Here is a 17,122-nt window from a genome sequence, read left to right as displayed (position 1 = left end):
GCTACGATCTGCACCAAATTTTCATAAGGCTTACAATACATATGTATGTATTAGTTCTTTTGCATTATTTTTATTATTCTTTGTATATCTGATCAATCATGAAATAAGACAGTCTTGAAATGAGGACAGTTTGTATTATGGTGCATTAATGTATAATAGACCAAGAAGTACTTTCATAATCGAGTGGAGATGCCACACTGACTACTCCTGATGCAGGACTTACAAACTGACAAGCAGACTAGCACCACCTCTATAATTTAGCTATTAGCCACAAAACAAAATAATTGCAGACAGATATGATGTTACTAAAGAAAAACTAATAAAATGAAATACAAGAATAAAGAAAATAATTCACTCAATAGTGGAGAATTCTTTTAAGAATGAGAAAGAATTAGCTACAGCCTAACAAAATGAAGTGTAAAGATCAGTACCCATGCCATATTCATTAACTGCCTAGAGTGACAGTTGATTATCCTTACCTTAACTATCATACATAATCTATTTAAATATGTATATTTTAATTATTTGAGTATTTGTTGATATCTGATTGGATTGATATGTTTTCCACTTCTAATTGTCTATATGAGGTAGATTAACAAACTGTGCCAACAGAAGTCCTAATAGAAAATTTCCTCTGGAGCAGGTTAGTGTGGGAGGTGCAGCCGGGACACCAGTAGTGCGAGTACTGGCGCTGGATCATGACAAGGGTGAAAACGGGATGATCTCATACTCAATCTTTGAAGGTGAGTCATGCTTACTGGGGAAAGAAACTTCCATTCTTTCTTTTTTACATACATAGATATTAAAAAGATCAAGGAAATGAAAATGAAAATATGAATAAGATAAGTAAAAACATTCATAGCCTGCTACATAGTATTAAAACCATTCTCAAAGAAGTCTGAGATTTAGGAAAAAAATTACAAAAATATTGTGTAATTCATATAAATGTCTGGTAGCAAAAGCTTTCATATTCATATCTATGTTAGATAGATGCCGGTAATGTTTTCTTTTTTCCTGAATTTTAACCAAATTGTGGAACTGCATGCTGTCATGTCTTGAAGATTTTGCAATTCTTAAAATTTTACTAAAATTTAGAAAGATCAGTATGAGATGGAAGAGTTCTTATGGCTGAGCATGGCTTAGCCTTGGTGTATGTTGTCTTTTTTGTCTCGGCTCTTTTTTTTTCATTTCTTTTATTTATGTGTTGTTTATTTTGTTAATTTATTCATTCCATATTATTTATTTATCTATTTTATTCTTCTGTTTATTTATTTTCTTTTTATTTGCTGTCTCTAACAGGAAATGCTGGAGGAATCTTCAGCATTGACAGTGCACTTGGAGTCATCAGCCTCACAAGGACATTACTCGAGGCTGAACCCTCTGAATATCTGCTTCTGGTTCGGGCCATGGACCATGCCATTCAGGCTAAGGCTGCCTCAGTTCCGGTCAGAATAATAGTGACCTCTTCACAAAACTCACCACCCTCCTGGGAAGAAAATAATCCAAGAGTGGTGGAAGTTGGAGAGTGGGTGGCTGTGGGTACAGGTTTAGCCCGCATCACTGCATCTTCACCTTCTTCAATTCACTACTCTCTCACAAGTGGAAATGACAACAGCCCCTTCATTATAAGTCCTGCATCAGGAGTAGTCAGTGTGGCATCTCCACTCGATTATGAAAGTACTTCTTGGTACAATCTTACCATCACTGCTACAAATCTGGTAAGCTTCAATTTTATCATGAGTACTCACACAAGAGAGATACACACACACACATACACACACACACAGAGTGGACGTTAGGATTGCTGCTCCCGTTTTCATCACGGAGAGCTTACCCTGGTTTGAGGGTACCTGGATGAGGGGTCACACTAGGTTCACTGCTGTCCTGTCATAAGATTAGTCGTGAATTAAGCTTCATATCTGCTGATATGAGCGAATTGGAAGAGACAGTGTCTGCTTTGACTCTGTTTACTCCCACACCAACAGGATCAGTCCCAAAACCAGTAAGAAGGGATTTCTCTGGGTCTCGGGATAAGAAAAGAAAAGTTTGGGATAGTGTAATGAGGAAAAGGGTATTTGATTTGGAGAGTGAAATGAGAGATGTAAGAGAGTGAATGGAAAAGTTGGAGAAAATAGTTGATGCCATAACAATGGAGAAAACAGAGTGGACGGATGCGTACGATGATCTTCATAAGAAACTGACATTATTTCAACTGAAAGCTGAAGAATGTGAGAGGAAAGGGAGGGATTGAATATAAGGCAGGAAATTTGGAAAAAAAGAACATGAGGATGAAAAAGTGGATTTCAGAAAGATGTGGAAAAGTAAACAAAAGTGAATGATAACCTTTTAGCTGAAAACACTGTCAAAGTGATTAAGCAGAAGGAAAACTTAGTGAAAGATACAGTGGATAAGAAAAAAAGTTATAGTATTTGGTCTGAAGGAGGAGTGTGTAGTGCAAAGAACTCAGAGAGCAAAGAAGGAAAGGAAATGTTTGGAAAAACTGGTGGAGACAATACAAGAGGACAAGGAGTTGACAGAGGAAGTTGAAGAAATACGTAGATTAGGCAGGTGTGTTGAGGGTAGACAACATCCCTTAAATATAAGGTTTAAGCTTCAATCAGCGGCTGAGGCAATAATAGGTAAGGCCTGGAAATTGGGAAGAGTGGAGGAGTACAAACAGGTGTGGATTAAGAAAGATAGGACCAGGATGGAGAGAGACAAAGTAAATGAGTTAAGAATAGAAGTAAGTAAAAAAAAAAACGAGGAGAAATCAGAGGTGGAGAAAAAGAAATCATTTTGAAGGGTCATGGACATGAGATTGAGGAAGTGGTACATGAGAGAGGAGGCTGCCAAAGGGACAAATTAAAAGTTGCTTTTACAAATTTAAATGGTTGAATGTCAGCTAGGTTTGAATTAAATGATTATTTACAAGAAGAAAAACCAGATATTATGGGAATTGTTGGAACTAAACTGGAGAATGATATGAAGGTCCTGGAAATTAGTGATGGAAAATATAATATATGTTTGAGAAAAAGAGAAAACAAGCAAGGTGGCAGTGTGATGCTCCTAGTGAAGAAAGAGCTAATAGTAGAGTCAACTACATGTGGGCAGGGCAATGCTGAGGTGATCAAAATAAAAAAAAAACCTTGGAAGATGCCTCTGTATTATTGTGACGTATGTTCCTCCAAAAACCAACAATTGGGGTGAAGAAAAATACAAAACAAAATTAGAAAGCACAAAAGCAAGTCTATCCAAGTTAACTGGAGGAAGTGAGGATGCATTAGTAATGGAAGGCTTTAACTGTAAGGAGGTTTCTTGGGAAAATTGGACTACTGAAGGTAGTGAGGCATCATGGGGAAACCAACTACAGTAAGCCCCCGCACTTGGAGAATCTCAGCGTGGCGAAATTCACTTTTGGCAGTAGGGTGGCCACGGACCACCGAGCAAGGTAGGTATATACCTACCTTGCCACCGAGTGTACACTTGATTTAAATTCAAACTTGGCGGTCCCTGGCGGCCGCACAGTGAACCACGCAGCTCCCCGGTGACCTCAGACCTCTCTCTAAACCTATCAGAATGCAGTGTGAGAGTCCCCTTCAGCCATTTTGTTTGTGCTACCCTCTGTTCTGCTAGCATGGGAACAAGTTCTGGCGATTTACTGCCAACATAGCCTCTACCAGCGCAACAGGTGGTACCGGTGGGGATAAAAATAATGGTGGTGGTGGCAAGGACGAAAGCAGGCAAGGGAAACGGGTGGAAAAATGGGAATAAAGACAAGGAAAGCATCACAAATCGTACGGTGTGAGTGAAAAGGAGAAAATTATCAAGATGATAGATTAAGGAAAGACGGTATTTTAGGGGTCAAAAGAGGGACTTTGGCAATGACTGAAGACTGATTTAGGCATTTTTTGGCAATTTATATGGTATAAAGAACTCTTGCTAGGCAAAATTTACTTTAGGCGGTAGTTTTGCCAGACTAATTAATTCGCCAAGTGCAGGGGGCTTACTGTATTTGAATTGGCCATTGACATCATCTTCATGTAATGGGTCCGAGAACACACAAGATTCAGGGCAAATGAATTATCAAGACTTGACGATATTTACAAAAGAACATTCAATTACTTAGGACTTAAATTATAAAAGCCCAGTAGGAAAAGGTGATCATGTCCTGATACAGTTCTCATTAATAGATAAAAGTAAAAGCAAGAGGAATAAAGACCACAGGAGAGAGTGGTTAAGCTATATCAAGGCCAACTTTGGACAGCTCAAGAGCTTCTTTGAGGAGTAGATTGGAAGGGAGTTATGGAGGCAGATGACATTGAAGTTATGTGGGCCACCTTCATGTAAATATACAATAAGGGGGTAAAGAAATACATTCATCAAAGAGTGGTACAATAAGAAATGAGCTACAGCCAGACTGGAGAGGGAGAAACCATGGAACAAGTGGAGGAAAAATAGGAGATTTGACCTGTGGACCAATTATATATTTAAAAGGAATGTTTGTCACAAGTTGTAGTGCTAAGCAAAGAAACTATGAAAGAAACATTGTGAACAAATGTGAAGACCAACCAAAAACTATTCTTCTGATATATCAATGGTAAGATGAAGCACAAAAAGATATCAGCAGAGAAAAAGTAGAAGGAGAAATGGTTGAAGATCCAAAGAGATGGCTGAAGTGTTCAATAAATACTTCCAGTCTTTGTTCACTAATTTAAAGAAAATGAGTTCAAAGAAGAAAGGATAAATACAGTAAATAGGATAGGTTTGGAGGAAGTCAAAACAACAGTAGAGGAAATACAGAATAGGTTTGGATAAACTGGAAGTAAGGAAAGCAATGGGACCTGATGGGATATCAAACTGGGTTTTAAAAGAATGCAGCTCACAGCTAGCTAAGGTGATCCACAATATCATCAGCACCACCTTGTTGGAGGGAAGTTTATCCAAGGACTGGAAACGGGCAGATATTATCCCAATCTTCAAGGCCAGGAACAAGGAAGAGCCATTAAATTATTGACCAGTATCACTAACAAGTGTGGTAGTAAAAACTTGCGAGAGAATATTTAAGAACAGGTGGGTCAAATTCCTGGAAGAGAACAGAGTGATAACAGAGAAACAATTTCGGTTCTGGGAAGGGAGATCCTGTACAACTATTTGTTAATAGCACAATCGACTCACAGCTGAGAAGGCCCGGGTAAAAGTCCCGGGTGTAGTGAGGCAAATGAACGAGCCTTTTATTGTGTAGCCCATGTTCACCTACCAGCAAGTAGGTACGGGATGTAAGTTGAGGGGTTGTGGCCTTGCTTTCCCGGTGTGTGGAGTATGGTGTGGTCTCAGTCCTACCTGAAGATTGGCTTATGACCTCTGACCTCACTCTGTAATGGGTAAGGCTGGTTGGGTGATCAGCAGGCAACCATGAATACACACACACACACACGACAACTTTTCTAAAGTGTTTACAAAGGAGGAGCATTTTATGGGAGGAAGGCCTACGGAAATAAGGCAAATGCAAGACATCATGGTTACTAAGGAAGATGTAAGGAAAATTATAAGCAATCTGGATATTAATAAATCAATGGGGCCTGATGGCATATCTGGGAGGTTGCTAAATGAATGTAAGGATCAATTGTTGAACCCCGTATTTGATATTGTGGAAACCTCCATATGAACAGGATTAGTCCCGAAAGAGTGGAAAAGAGCTGACATTGTGCCTATATATAAGAATGGTAGTAGAATGGAACCACTAAATTAAGGACCAGTATCGTTGACTAGTATATTGTGCAAGGTATGTGAAGAAGTAATTAAAGCTAAGTGGAGTGAGTATCTAGAAAGTGAAAACATTCTGAGTGAAAGACAGTTTGGTTTCAGAAAAGGAAGATCGTGCATATCCAATTTATTATGTTTTTATTCAAGAGTGACTGACATACTACAACATAGAGAGGGATGGGTGGATGCTATCTACCTGGACTTGAGAAAGGCCTTTGATAAAGTACCACACAATAGACTGATGTGGAAACTAAAGAAGATTGGAGGAGTAAATGATAAACTAGCAAAATGGATGGAAAATTACTTAGTAGGAAGAGAAATGCGAACAGTGGTGAGAGGAAGAAAGTCCGAGTGGAAGAAGGTAACCAGTGGAGTTCCACAAGGGTCAGTGCTTGGTCCCATCATGTTTTTGATTTATGTTAATGATATGCCAGTAGGAATTGACAGTTACATGAACATGTTTGCAGATGATACTAAAATTATGAGGAGAGTAAAGAATGTGGAAGATTGTAACAAGTTACAGGAAGATCTTGATAAAATATATGAGTAGAGTAAGGAGTGGCAGATGGAGTTTAATATAGACAAGACCCATGTTATGAAAATGGGAAGAAGTTGATACAGACCAAACTGGGATTACAGGCTGGGTGATGAGAAAATTAAAGATACCAATGAGGAGAAAGACTTAGGAGTAACCGTGCAAAACACTTTGTCACTGGAGAAACACATTAACAAGATTTTTGGGGAAACATATAACATGCTTCAAAATATTGGACTTGTGTTCCAGTACCTAGATGAAGGAATGATGAGGAAGATATTATGTACCTTAATAAGACCCCAGTTAGAATATGCAGCTTGTATCTGGTCACTGCATATGAAGAAAAATGTGAAGAAGGTAGAAAGGGTACAGAGGCTGGCAACAAGGATGGTACCAGGACTCAGGGAGTTAGACTATGAGGAAAGACTGAGGAAGCTGGGGCTGACCACATTAGAAGAGAAAAGAACAAGAGGAGACATGATAACTATGTATAAATTGGTGAACAAGCTTGACTTACTGGACAGAGAGTTGATAAAGGTGACCACAAGTAATCATCTCCGAGGACATGGAAAAAAGCTAATAAAGGACATCTGTCTAAATGACGTGAGAAAATACAGTTTCCCGCATCGTAGCATTGATAAGTGGAATAAACTGAGCAGTGATGTCGTTGATGCGGTGTGTGTCAATCAGATGAAAGAGAGATATGACAGGAATGGACAAGGAGACAGGTCACAGAGAGCTTAGCTCAGGCCCTGTAATACACAAATAGGTAAATACACACACACAATGGAATGGTGGAAGACCCAAAAAGTATGGCAGAACTGTTAAATAGTAAATTTCATGAGGTCTTTACTAAGGAATCCAAATTTGAAAGACCACAGGGTAATAGAGAGACTGTCCATATGAAAGAGATTAAAGTAACCAAGCTTGAAATAAAAAAGTTGATGGTGGAACTAGATGAGGAAAAGGCAATGGGACCAGATGAAGTCTCAGGCAGAATACTGAAAGAATGTAGGGAAGAACTAGCAAGTCCTATATACAACATCATAAAATGCTCAATAGAAAAAGGAACAGTGCCAGTAGAATGGAAAAGAGCTGAAGTGGTTCCCATATATAAGAGCGGAAGGAAGGAAGAACCTTTAAATTACAGACCGGTATCACTAACTAGTGTAATATGCAAGATGTGTGAAAAAGTAATAAAGAAGCAATGGATTGAGTTTCTTGAAGACAACAAATTATTATCAAATAGCCAATTTGGTTTTAGGAAAGGTCGGTCATGTGTAACAAATTTATTAAATTTCTACTCTAGAATAGTTGATAAAGTACAAGAGAGAGAGGGATGGATTGACTGTATTTATTTAGATTTAAAAAAAGGCGTTTGATAAAGTGCCACATGAAAGATTACTATGGAAGTTAGAGGAGAAGGGTGGCTTAAAAGAAAGCACATTGAGATGGATGAAAAATTACTTGAGGGGGAGAGAAATAAGGACGATAGTTAAAGATATGAAGTCCAAGTGGAGAACAGTAGACAGCGGAGTGCCACAGGGGTCAGTATTGGCACCAATACTTTTCTCGTATATATAAACGACATGCCAGAGGGAGTGAACAGCTACATAAATCTGTTTGTGGACGATGCAAAACTGTGCAGAATCATTAAACAAAAAGAGGATTGTGAAATACTACAGGAAGACTTAAACAAGATCTAGAAATGTAGTAAAAAATGGGAGATGGAATTCAATGTGGACAAAAGCCATGTCATGGAAATGGGAAAAAGTGAAAGACGACCAGTGCGAATCTATAAAATGGGAGATGGAGTAGAACTAGAAAAAGTAAAAAAGGAAAAGGACTTGGGAGTGACAATGGAAGAAAACAGTCAACCGGTGAGCCATATTGATAGAATTTTCAGAGAGACATAATTTGCTAAGAAATATTGGATTAGCATTTCACTATATGGACAAAGAAATGATGAAGAAATTGATAAGTACTAAAATAAGACCTAGATTGGAATATGCAGGAGTTGTGTGGACCCCCCCCATAAAAAGAAACACATAAGGAAATTGGAGAGACTACAAAAAATGGCTACAAGAATGGTTCCAGAATTTAAAGGAATGACATATGAGGAGAGACTAAAAGCTATGGATCTACCAACCCTGGAACAGAGAAGAGAGAGAGGGGATCTGATACAAGTTTATAAATTGAATAACGGAATGGATCAAGTGGATAATGAGAAACTAATCCTGAGAGAAGAATATGACATTAGACGCACAAGATCGCATAGTAAGAAACTGAGGAAGGGAAGATGTCTGAGAGATGTTAAAAAATTTAGTTTCCTGCAAAGATGTGTTGAGACTTGGAACAGTTTGAGTGAGGAAGGGGTGTCAGCAAAGAGTGTACATAGTTTTAAAGAAAAATTGGATAAGTGTAGATATGGAGACGGGGCCACACGAGCATAAAGCCCAGGCCCTGTAAAACTACAACTAGGTAAATACACACACACACACACACACACACACACACACACACACACACACACACACACACACACACACACACACACACACACATACACACACACACACACACACACTTTCCTACAATAACTCACGCTGCAACCAGAGCGAGTGAACGAGTGTACAGAGTGAACGTAGCCTGGTGGCGTGTACATAAGAGTGATTGGAGGTATTGGAGCACTCCAGCGCAAAAACCACACAAAGGCCAGCCATAAACAGCTGCCAATGCATCCCACCACACACACAAAGCTACCAGGCCTGACTGCCAGTGCACACCACCACACACCCACACGCTCCGAGGAAGAGTGAAATGAAATGGATAGACCAGTAAGAAAAAAGTTACCAAATTCAAAATATGCTGATGAGGCCCAGGGAGCAAAACCAAAAGTAACCATTCAAAATATGAGTCCATCTTCAACAGGGGCAACAATGCAAGGAAGATTGGTTATGCTAGAGAAGAAATTTGAGGAGTTGGTGAAGGAATTAAAAGTTCAGAGGAGTGAGGAGGAGCAGGATAGAGAATTCCGCAAGGCTTTGAAGGAAAGAGTCAAGAGACTGGAGGAAAATAAAAAATGATTGGTGGATGAGAATGCACACTTGAGAGTGGAGGTTGAAAAATACAAGAGACGGTTGCAGGAGAAAATGGAGAAAGTTGTAAAGGAGAAAGATGACTTTAAGGAAATGATCAGTGAGCAAAGTGAAAGGTTTAAAAGAGAGTGGGAAATGAAGAAAACACAATGGACTGAGTCGAGGGAAGCTGAGATGGTTGGATTACAAGAAATAATTAAAGATCAGTTGAATGAAGACAAAAAAGAAAGGTCTAAGGAACTGGTTAATGTTATGAAGAATAAGGAAACATTGATAAGAGAAATAGCAGAAAAGAAGAAGAGTGTGTTAATATTTGTGATGAAAGAACAAAATATAACATATAAGCCTAAGAGAATTAAAGAAGAATTAAAAACGGTAAGAGATCTGTTTAAAAATCTAAATGATGATGAAAAAAAAGACCTACAAGAAGAATTGGAAGAGATCCAGAGACTGGGTCCGTATAAGGAGGGAGTAAGGAGACCGATTAAATTTAGTAGTACGGAAGTCACAACAATCTGCGGAGGACATTTTATATAGAACATCAAAATTAAGAGAGGTAGAAGATTGTAAAGAGGTGTACGTAAGAAAAAATAGAAATGAGGAAGAGAGGAGAAGGAATTGTTGGAAGAGGCGAGAAGGAAAAATGATGAATGGTCTGTGTTAAAGGTGAACAGCAGACCCATCATGTTTGACTCGAATATTTATTTCATTCGGTCAAAAACCTGTGAGAACACATTTACGTCAACAAGTACACTGGCAGTTACAAAATCATTTCAACAATGTTTACAATGACAATTCAGCTTAATTGCTACAATGATAACTTGTCTTAATACCAGAATTACTTTATCTTTACTCATATCTCAATCACGCCTCCTACGTAACACCATCTAGGAGCGAATTACAACTAACACAACATAGGCACAAACAGCAGTCATCAAGGTGTTATCATATCATTCTCATTACTCGTACACGTGAACGACCAAAGGGGGATGACAGCGAACTTATGTGTTTGGGGTCTTCTATAAGACAAGGGTGAGCTTGACCTTCCTCGCCTTCACCACACCACACCTTCCTCTGTGGGGTCGAAACGTAGTCTGCCCCTTCCTGAGGTGCTGGGGTGTAATCTGGGGCCTCGTTCCTTCGTCATCATCAGGAACTCTCTATGTTCTTATCTGTCCCGAGCGCCCTCGCGACCCCTAGGGTCGTACTCTCTCCGTCATGTAGGCCCAGCTCAGCATCCCTTCCATTAACGGCCGACAGTTTTGTAAACACATGTGATGTATACTTCTCACCTTTACTCCTATATGTACTCATTATGTACTATCCTTGTGATGCTGCTCCACATTTTACTCTTAATCCAGTACCTTAAACTTATGCATGCTTTGTTTCTGCGCCACGGCGATAACACTTCTGTCGGGCTTCGCCCGAAATACCTTCAGAGGCTCCCGACCCCTTCCAGCAGACAGAGTTTTGTAATTGGGCGCACCAATACTGACTCCTTTGTCTGCACTTTGGCCTTTCGCACAAGGCCGTCTGCGCTAGGCATTGTTTCGAGGACTCTCCTGATAACCACTGACTTCTTGTGAGGGGGTGTCCTGCTATGATGACCACGTCACCGACTTTCAGGTTGCGGTGGCTCTTAATGGCTTTCTGCCTCCAGCGCAGGGTTGGTAAATACTCCTTCACCCATCGTTTCCAGAACTGATCTGCCAGGAACTGTGCATGTTTCCATCGCCTTCGGTATGTCTCTGCCACCGATATGTCATCCCTGGGCGTTGGCGTATTGCCTTCCAGTCGGAGAAGGTGGAGGGATGTGAGTGCTTCTAGATCTTTCGGGTCGTCTGAGACTGGGGTGAGGGTCGCCCATTTATTATCTCTTCCACGATGCAGAAAAAGGTGGAAAGTCGTTCATCATCAAGTATCTGATTACCAACCACCGCCAAGAGCACCTTCTTTACAGTGCGGATTTGACGTTCCCAGACTCCACCCATGTGAGGGGCTGCAGGTGGGATGAACTCCCATTCTATCTGTCGTTGTAGGAGTTTATCTCTTATCCGTTTGCTGTCATTCCAATTGTTCTTTGCCTCCCGCAATCCTCTGTGAGCGCCTACCAGGTTCGTCCCATTGTCAGACCTCAGGTGTCTTGGGGTTCCTCTGCGGGAAACTGAATCTGCTTAACGTGTTGATGAATGAGTCTGCGTCCAGTGATGGGAGAACTTCCAAGTGTATGGCACGAGAGGTCAGGCATGTGAAGAGACAACCCCATCCTTTTGCCCGTGTCGGGCCTCGTTTCACTATGAAAGGTCCGAAGCAGTCTGTTCCCATGTAAGTGAATGGCCTCTCTCCTGGTATGAAGCGATCCTCGGCAGGTTTGCTTGCCTCTGCTCTAGCGGTTTCCACTTACATCGTCGGCAGATCACACACGTGCGGAGGATCTTGTCGATAGTAAGGCGTCCTTTCGGTATCCAGTAGTCCTCTCGCAACACGGCCAAGGTGTGTTCTCGCCCGAGTGACCAGACCTTATCGAGTGTACGTTCCTGATTATGAGCTCCGTGATAAATCCGTCTTTAGGGAGCAAGATGGAGTTCTTGTGGTCTGGATGGAGGATAGCATAGTCTAGTCTACCCCTACTCGTAACAGTCCTTCGTTATCTAGATAAGGCTCCAGTCTATACAAAGGGCCAGTAGTAATTTGTCGCCCCCTTTTCAACATGCTCACCTCTTGAGGAAAGCGTCTTAGTTGTGTAGCCTGTAGAATTGCCAGACGAGCCTTTTCCATATCTCCTACTGACAACTGGCCTTTGTCACATGCAGTCTTGTTGGATCTTGCTACGCACCATTGTATGAATCGTCTGAGCCATGCAAACGGTTTTCCGTAACCGATACCATGATGAGTACTGCGCCCACAATGTCTTTATGATGTCACTATCCCTTCCTGCTGCTGTAGTTGCCAAACATATGGAAGTTTTCTTCACTTCCGGGTCATCAGCCATAATATCTGGGATTGTTAGTGTTGTCTGTGGCCAATCTTCTTCCTTCAAGGCGAGGAATGTGGGGCCTTGGATCCATCGACACTCATTATGCAGTTCACTTCCCAGTATTCCACGGCTAGCATCATCTGCTGGATTGAGTGTCGACCTAACGTGGCGCCATTGACAGATGTTTGAGTATTCACTTATGGTAGCCACTCTGTTGGCTACGAAGGTGTGGAAGCGTCTCTCAGTGTTTCGTATGTATTGAAGAACTGCCATGCTGTCCGTCCAAAACACCGAGTCCACCATTTCGATGTCTAGTTCTTCTTTCAATTGTCTGTCAGTCCGAGCTGCCATCGTAGCTGCACATAATTCTAATCGCGGAATTGTCTGTTGCCTCATTGGTGCTAGTTTGGCTTTGCCGAACAGAAAGGTTACGTGGTGGCGTCCGTTTTTGTCCGTCAGTCTCAGGTAGGACACTGTTCCATACGCCTGTTGTGAGGCATCACAGAAATGATGTATTTGAGCCGTATGTAGAGGTGATATCCTCTCTGGCCAGTAGCACCTTGGGATCCGGACTTCTTCTCGCCCATTCCAATCGCCCAGCCATTTTCTCCACAAGGCTACGTTCGGCTCAGTCAGAGGTTCGTCCCATCCTGCTTGTCTTCTACATTCATCTTGGAAAATCAATTTCGCTCTGATGAGCACAGGAGCCAAGACACCCGAAGGGCCCTATATAGAACTAATCATGCTTAAAAGACCTCGCTTCGTTTCCGGTTTTCGTGGCGTTTGGGCTTGAACAGCAAGTTCATCTGCCTCTAGGTCCCAAGGATTCCCAGCGCCCTCTTAGAGGGTAGTCGGCCGTCCTTGAGGGTGATCCCTCTCACTCCTGCAGCCCTGTGTTTGAGGTATGGTGTTGAGTACTGAATTATCATTGCAGATCCATTTTGTCAGCCTGAAACCTCCTTTACTCAAGACTCGTCGCGGTTGATGTGTCACCTTTATGGCTTTGGCCAGAGAGGGTACCGAAATTAGGAGATCGTCGACATAAAAGCTGTGTCTGGCACGTTCAACGTCTTCGGTGACCTCTTGCTCATAATGCTTGAACGTCTTCTGGAGTGCATATCCAGCACAAGACGGACTCCAAACTCCGCCAAAGAGATGTACTGTCATCCGGTAGGTGGCGGGTTCTCGTGTACAGTCACCATCCATCCACCAAAGGAACCGGAGGACATCACGATCTTCCGGCACCACCTTCACTTGATGAAACATAGATTCAATGTCAGCCATGAGAGCTATCTTATGGTGCCGAAGCCTAAGAAGGACGCCCGTCAGCTTGTTGTTGAGGTCCGGCCCTTGCATTACTTGGCTATTTAAGGAGATGGAGTGGTAGGTCGCCGCACAATCGAATACTATCCTCACCTTCCTGGTTTGTTCTGGTTCAGGACTGGGTGATGAGGTAAGTACCAGATCTTTCCGGGCCTTCCTGTCTGTGTAGGCCGTGGAAGCCTTTCTGCGTAACCTGCTTCTACTAACTGGCGCATTTCTTTGTCGTATTTATCAAGTAGGTTTGGGCGTTGTTGAAGACGCTTCATAAGCCCTCGCAAGCGGTGTACAGCGAGTTCCCTGTTGTCCGGTAGTGATGAAGTGTAAGAGGGGTGAGTGGCTACGACTGCAACCTTCAACTCCGCATGGTTCACGTAGCCAACACTCCGACATGCGGTGACCTTGTCGAAGACAGGCATAACATCGTCTTTCGTCTCTGATGTATGTTGATCTCGCCTTTACTGACATCCCAAGGAATGCTCGACACCCGTGCAGAGAGTGTGCATCCTCACACAAAGGACATGTATCCGTATTTCGTCCTTCTTCCTTCGTTACCATCGTTAAACTGATCTGCTTCCTCTTTTGGGAGGGGAAGGATGCGGCAGCTTTATTTTGACTCTCGCTCATCATGTCTTTCTTCTGTAGCTTAGCCGTCGTCCGTGACCTAGTCAGCATGTCCTGAAGGAAGCTCTGTAACCATTCTACACCTGGGAAAGCTCCACAATTGTTCTTTGCGTAAGCATACACTTGTGCGTTGTATTCGTCTCTCAGTTTACCCTTGAATCTTTCGGCAATGTGACACATTGCATCGTCAGTATCCACTTCTTTCAACTGTCCTAGTCCTCGCAGGACAGACACACAGTTTACAAGATCATGTGTCAAGTGGGCGAGATTTTGGGTCTCATGTAGATCCATGCTTGGGCCATAGCGGACCCTTTGAGTAAGTTCTCGAACATACGTCCACGTATCACCGTGTGCTTGATCTAACACTTCGAGGGCTTGTCTATAGCCTTCCTTTGGATCTCGTACACGCCTTTTTCCGTGTAGAGCTTCTTTGACAGGTCCCTCGTAGGCCTCAATGAGCAGTCTGAGCTTCGTTCTATCCGATACGACAGCGGCATCCACGTAGTCCAGAAAGGCTTCTTTAAACTGCCAATAGTCACCACAATTTCCCCCTGTAAACCTGGGGTTCGGTAGGCATTGCAGTTTCATAATGCTCATCATTTCCTTCACGTCAATCCTAACGGTTTTAATGGACTGCGATATGCTCTGCTCGCCGCTTGTTCCCATTTCAATCTCCCTTTCTCCCTTACATAGCTCCAGTGACAGGCCACTCCCTCGTGGACCATCGCACCTCTGCACCTCTGCAGGAATGACTCCAGAAGGTCCATTCTCCAGCTCTTCCCTTGTCCTTCCTTGGTCGTTGTCACTCTCCCCCTGGTTGAGTTCCTTCCCCTGCTTCTGCACCAAGGCTCCTCCTTGTCCCTCATTGGGAGTAACTCTGCTCGTAAGCGCTAGTCCACCAAGTTTCTTAAAGCGTTCCATGAACGTTTGTGCTTGTCTCATCATTTCTTCCATCTGTTCGTATATCTGTCGATACCGTTCAGTAATTGTGCTGGCTTCTCCACCTGCCTCCCATTGTTTGAGAGGCAGCTGTCTGGGATCATCTGACGTGGCTATAACGTTGATATGTTCCAGTTCTTCAGGGGCAGTTCCAGGAGAATCTTGCGTGCTCTTGGTCGTGACCTCGTTCAGTGGTGTTTCGTTGTCCATCTTTGTTCCTCAAACCTGAGTGGGAGTCTGTGGCTCTTTGCTTTGGCGCTTCGATGGTTCTCCTTTCAGCTATATTGAGCTATATTGAAGCCGCCCTGTTCCGTCTTTGCAGCTGTGTTGAAGCTACTTAGACCGTCTTTGAAGCTATATTGAAGCCGTTTTTATCGTCTTTGAAGCTATATTGAAGCTACTTATATCGTCTTTGAAGCTGTACTGAAGCAACTGCTGTACTGAAGCAACTTTGAAGCTGTACTGAAGCAACTGCTGTACTGAAGCAACTTTGAAGCCGTACTGAAGCAACTGCTGTACTGAAGCAACTTTGAAGCTGTACTGAAGCAACTGCTGTACTGAAGCAACTTTGAAGCTGTACTGAAGCAACTTTGAAGCTGTACTGAAGCAACTGCTGTACTGAAGCAACTTTGAAGCTGTACTGAAGCAACTTTGAAGCTGTACTGAAGCAAGACCGCCACCTCTCTGCCGAGGCTGTCGCTGAAGCCGTTCTGAAGCCTTCTCAACAGAATTCTTCTCGTTACCTCTCAGCTGTCTGACGTTTAATGTGGCCCACGACTAACTTATCGTACGATGGCACGTGGTGGGAAGGTGATTACGCCACTGAGAGGAAAAAACCCTGACATTTACGTTATAGTGCAAGCTTTGGGGAAAAACTCCTTAACGTGATCACGATCGCCACTGCCGGTGCACCATCGTGTGCAGACATTGATTGGCAATAAAGTTTGATACTACGGGGCCACAGTAAATCAACCAGACGCTTAAGAATTACGTGGATCGCACTCTTGCACCTTCCACACTGCTGTCTGCTGTCAACGTCTCCCTCGTTCTTTCCGTGTCGTGGGAGTTGTGAAAACTAGCTCAACAAATAACGTCCCGTATAGCCCACTAATTTCACAACACGCACTACCAAGTTATCACTCTTACCACCATACGCGTATCACTATACTTTGACCTTGCATCGACATCTCAAGCAATTAAGGTACAACCAATTCCGGTTAATAAATGTTCACACTTGCACTCGCTTGTCAACTAGAGTCACCCGGCGTGCCTCGCCAGTCTCCGCCCACGTAACGTATACGTACGCACTAACACACTCACTCCTCAGTTACCGTGTGAGGGAGAAGGACCCGCTCCTCCGCCTCGCACCGATTGCCAGCAAGGGTGTAGCGGTGACGAGCCCTTCACTCGCTCACCACTCCCTGCCCCGAACACAACTTAACTTCCCCGCTCTCCTCCGCGGATGGGTGGTGCGGCTCGTGCCCGCTCTACTCGCGCTGGGACACACACACACATACACACGCAGCTCACTGGGTCCTCTGCTGTTCTCGAAGGCGCCCCGGGCGAGAAACAATGAAGACTCCACGTTTTTTACTGTTAAAGGTGAACAGCAGACCCGTCACGTTTGACTCGAATATTTATTTCATTCGGTCAAAAACCTGTGAGAACACATTTACGTCAACAAGTACACTGGCAGTTACAAAATCATTTCAACAACGTTTACAATGACAATTCAGTTTAATTGCTACAATGATAAATTGTCTTAATACCAGAATTACTTTATCTTTACTCATATCTCAATCACGCATCCTACGTAACACCATCTAGGAGCGAATTACGACTAACACAACATAGGCACAAACAGCA

At 42.8% G+C, this 17,122-nt stretch overlaps 1 protein-coding gene across 6 annotated transcripts in view; it reads left to right on the top strand.

The window, feature by feature from the left end:
• LOC123517165 (fat-like cadherin-related tumor suppressor homolog) overlaps positions 1–17,122 on the top strand; it is a gene marked incomplete at its 5' end in the record, with an annotated part of 296,558 nt that overhangs the window by 15,449 nt on the left and 263,987 nt on the right. For all 6 annotated transcript variants that reach the window (XR_006678412.1, XM_045277149.1, XM_045277152.1 and 3 more), the window contains 2 exon segments: positions 644–743; positions 1,300–1,718. Coding sequence is in view for 5 of the 6 variants with exons in the window: in XM_045277149.1 (XP_045133084.1) it covers positions 644–743; positions 1,300–1,718 (519 nt within the window).

This window comes from Portunus trituberculatus, chromosome 41 (assembly GCF_017591435.1).
Source record: "Portunus trituberculatus isolate SZX2019 chromosome 41, ASM1759143v1, whole genome shotgun sequence".
Classification (NCBI taxonomy): Eukaryota; Metazoa; Arthropoda; class Malacostraca; order Decapoda; family Portunidae; genus Portunus; species Portunus trituberculatus.
This window is presented reverse-complemented; position numbering and strand designations above follow the sequence as displayed.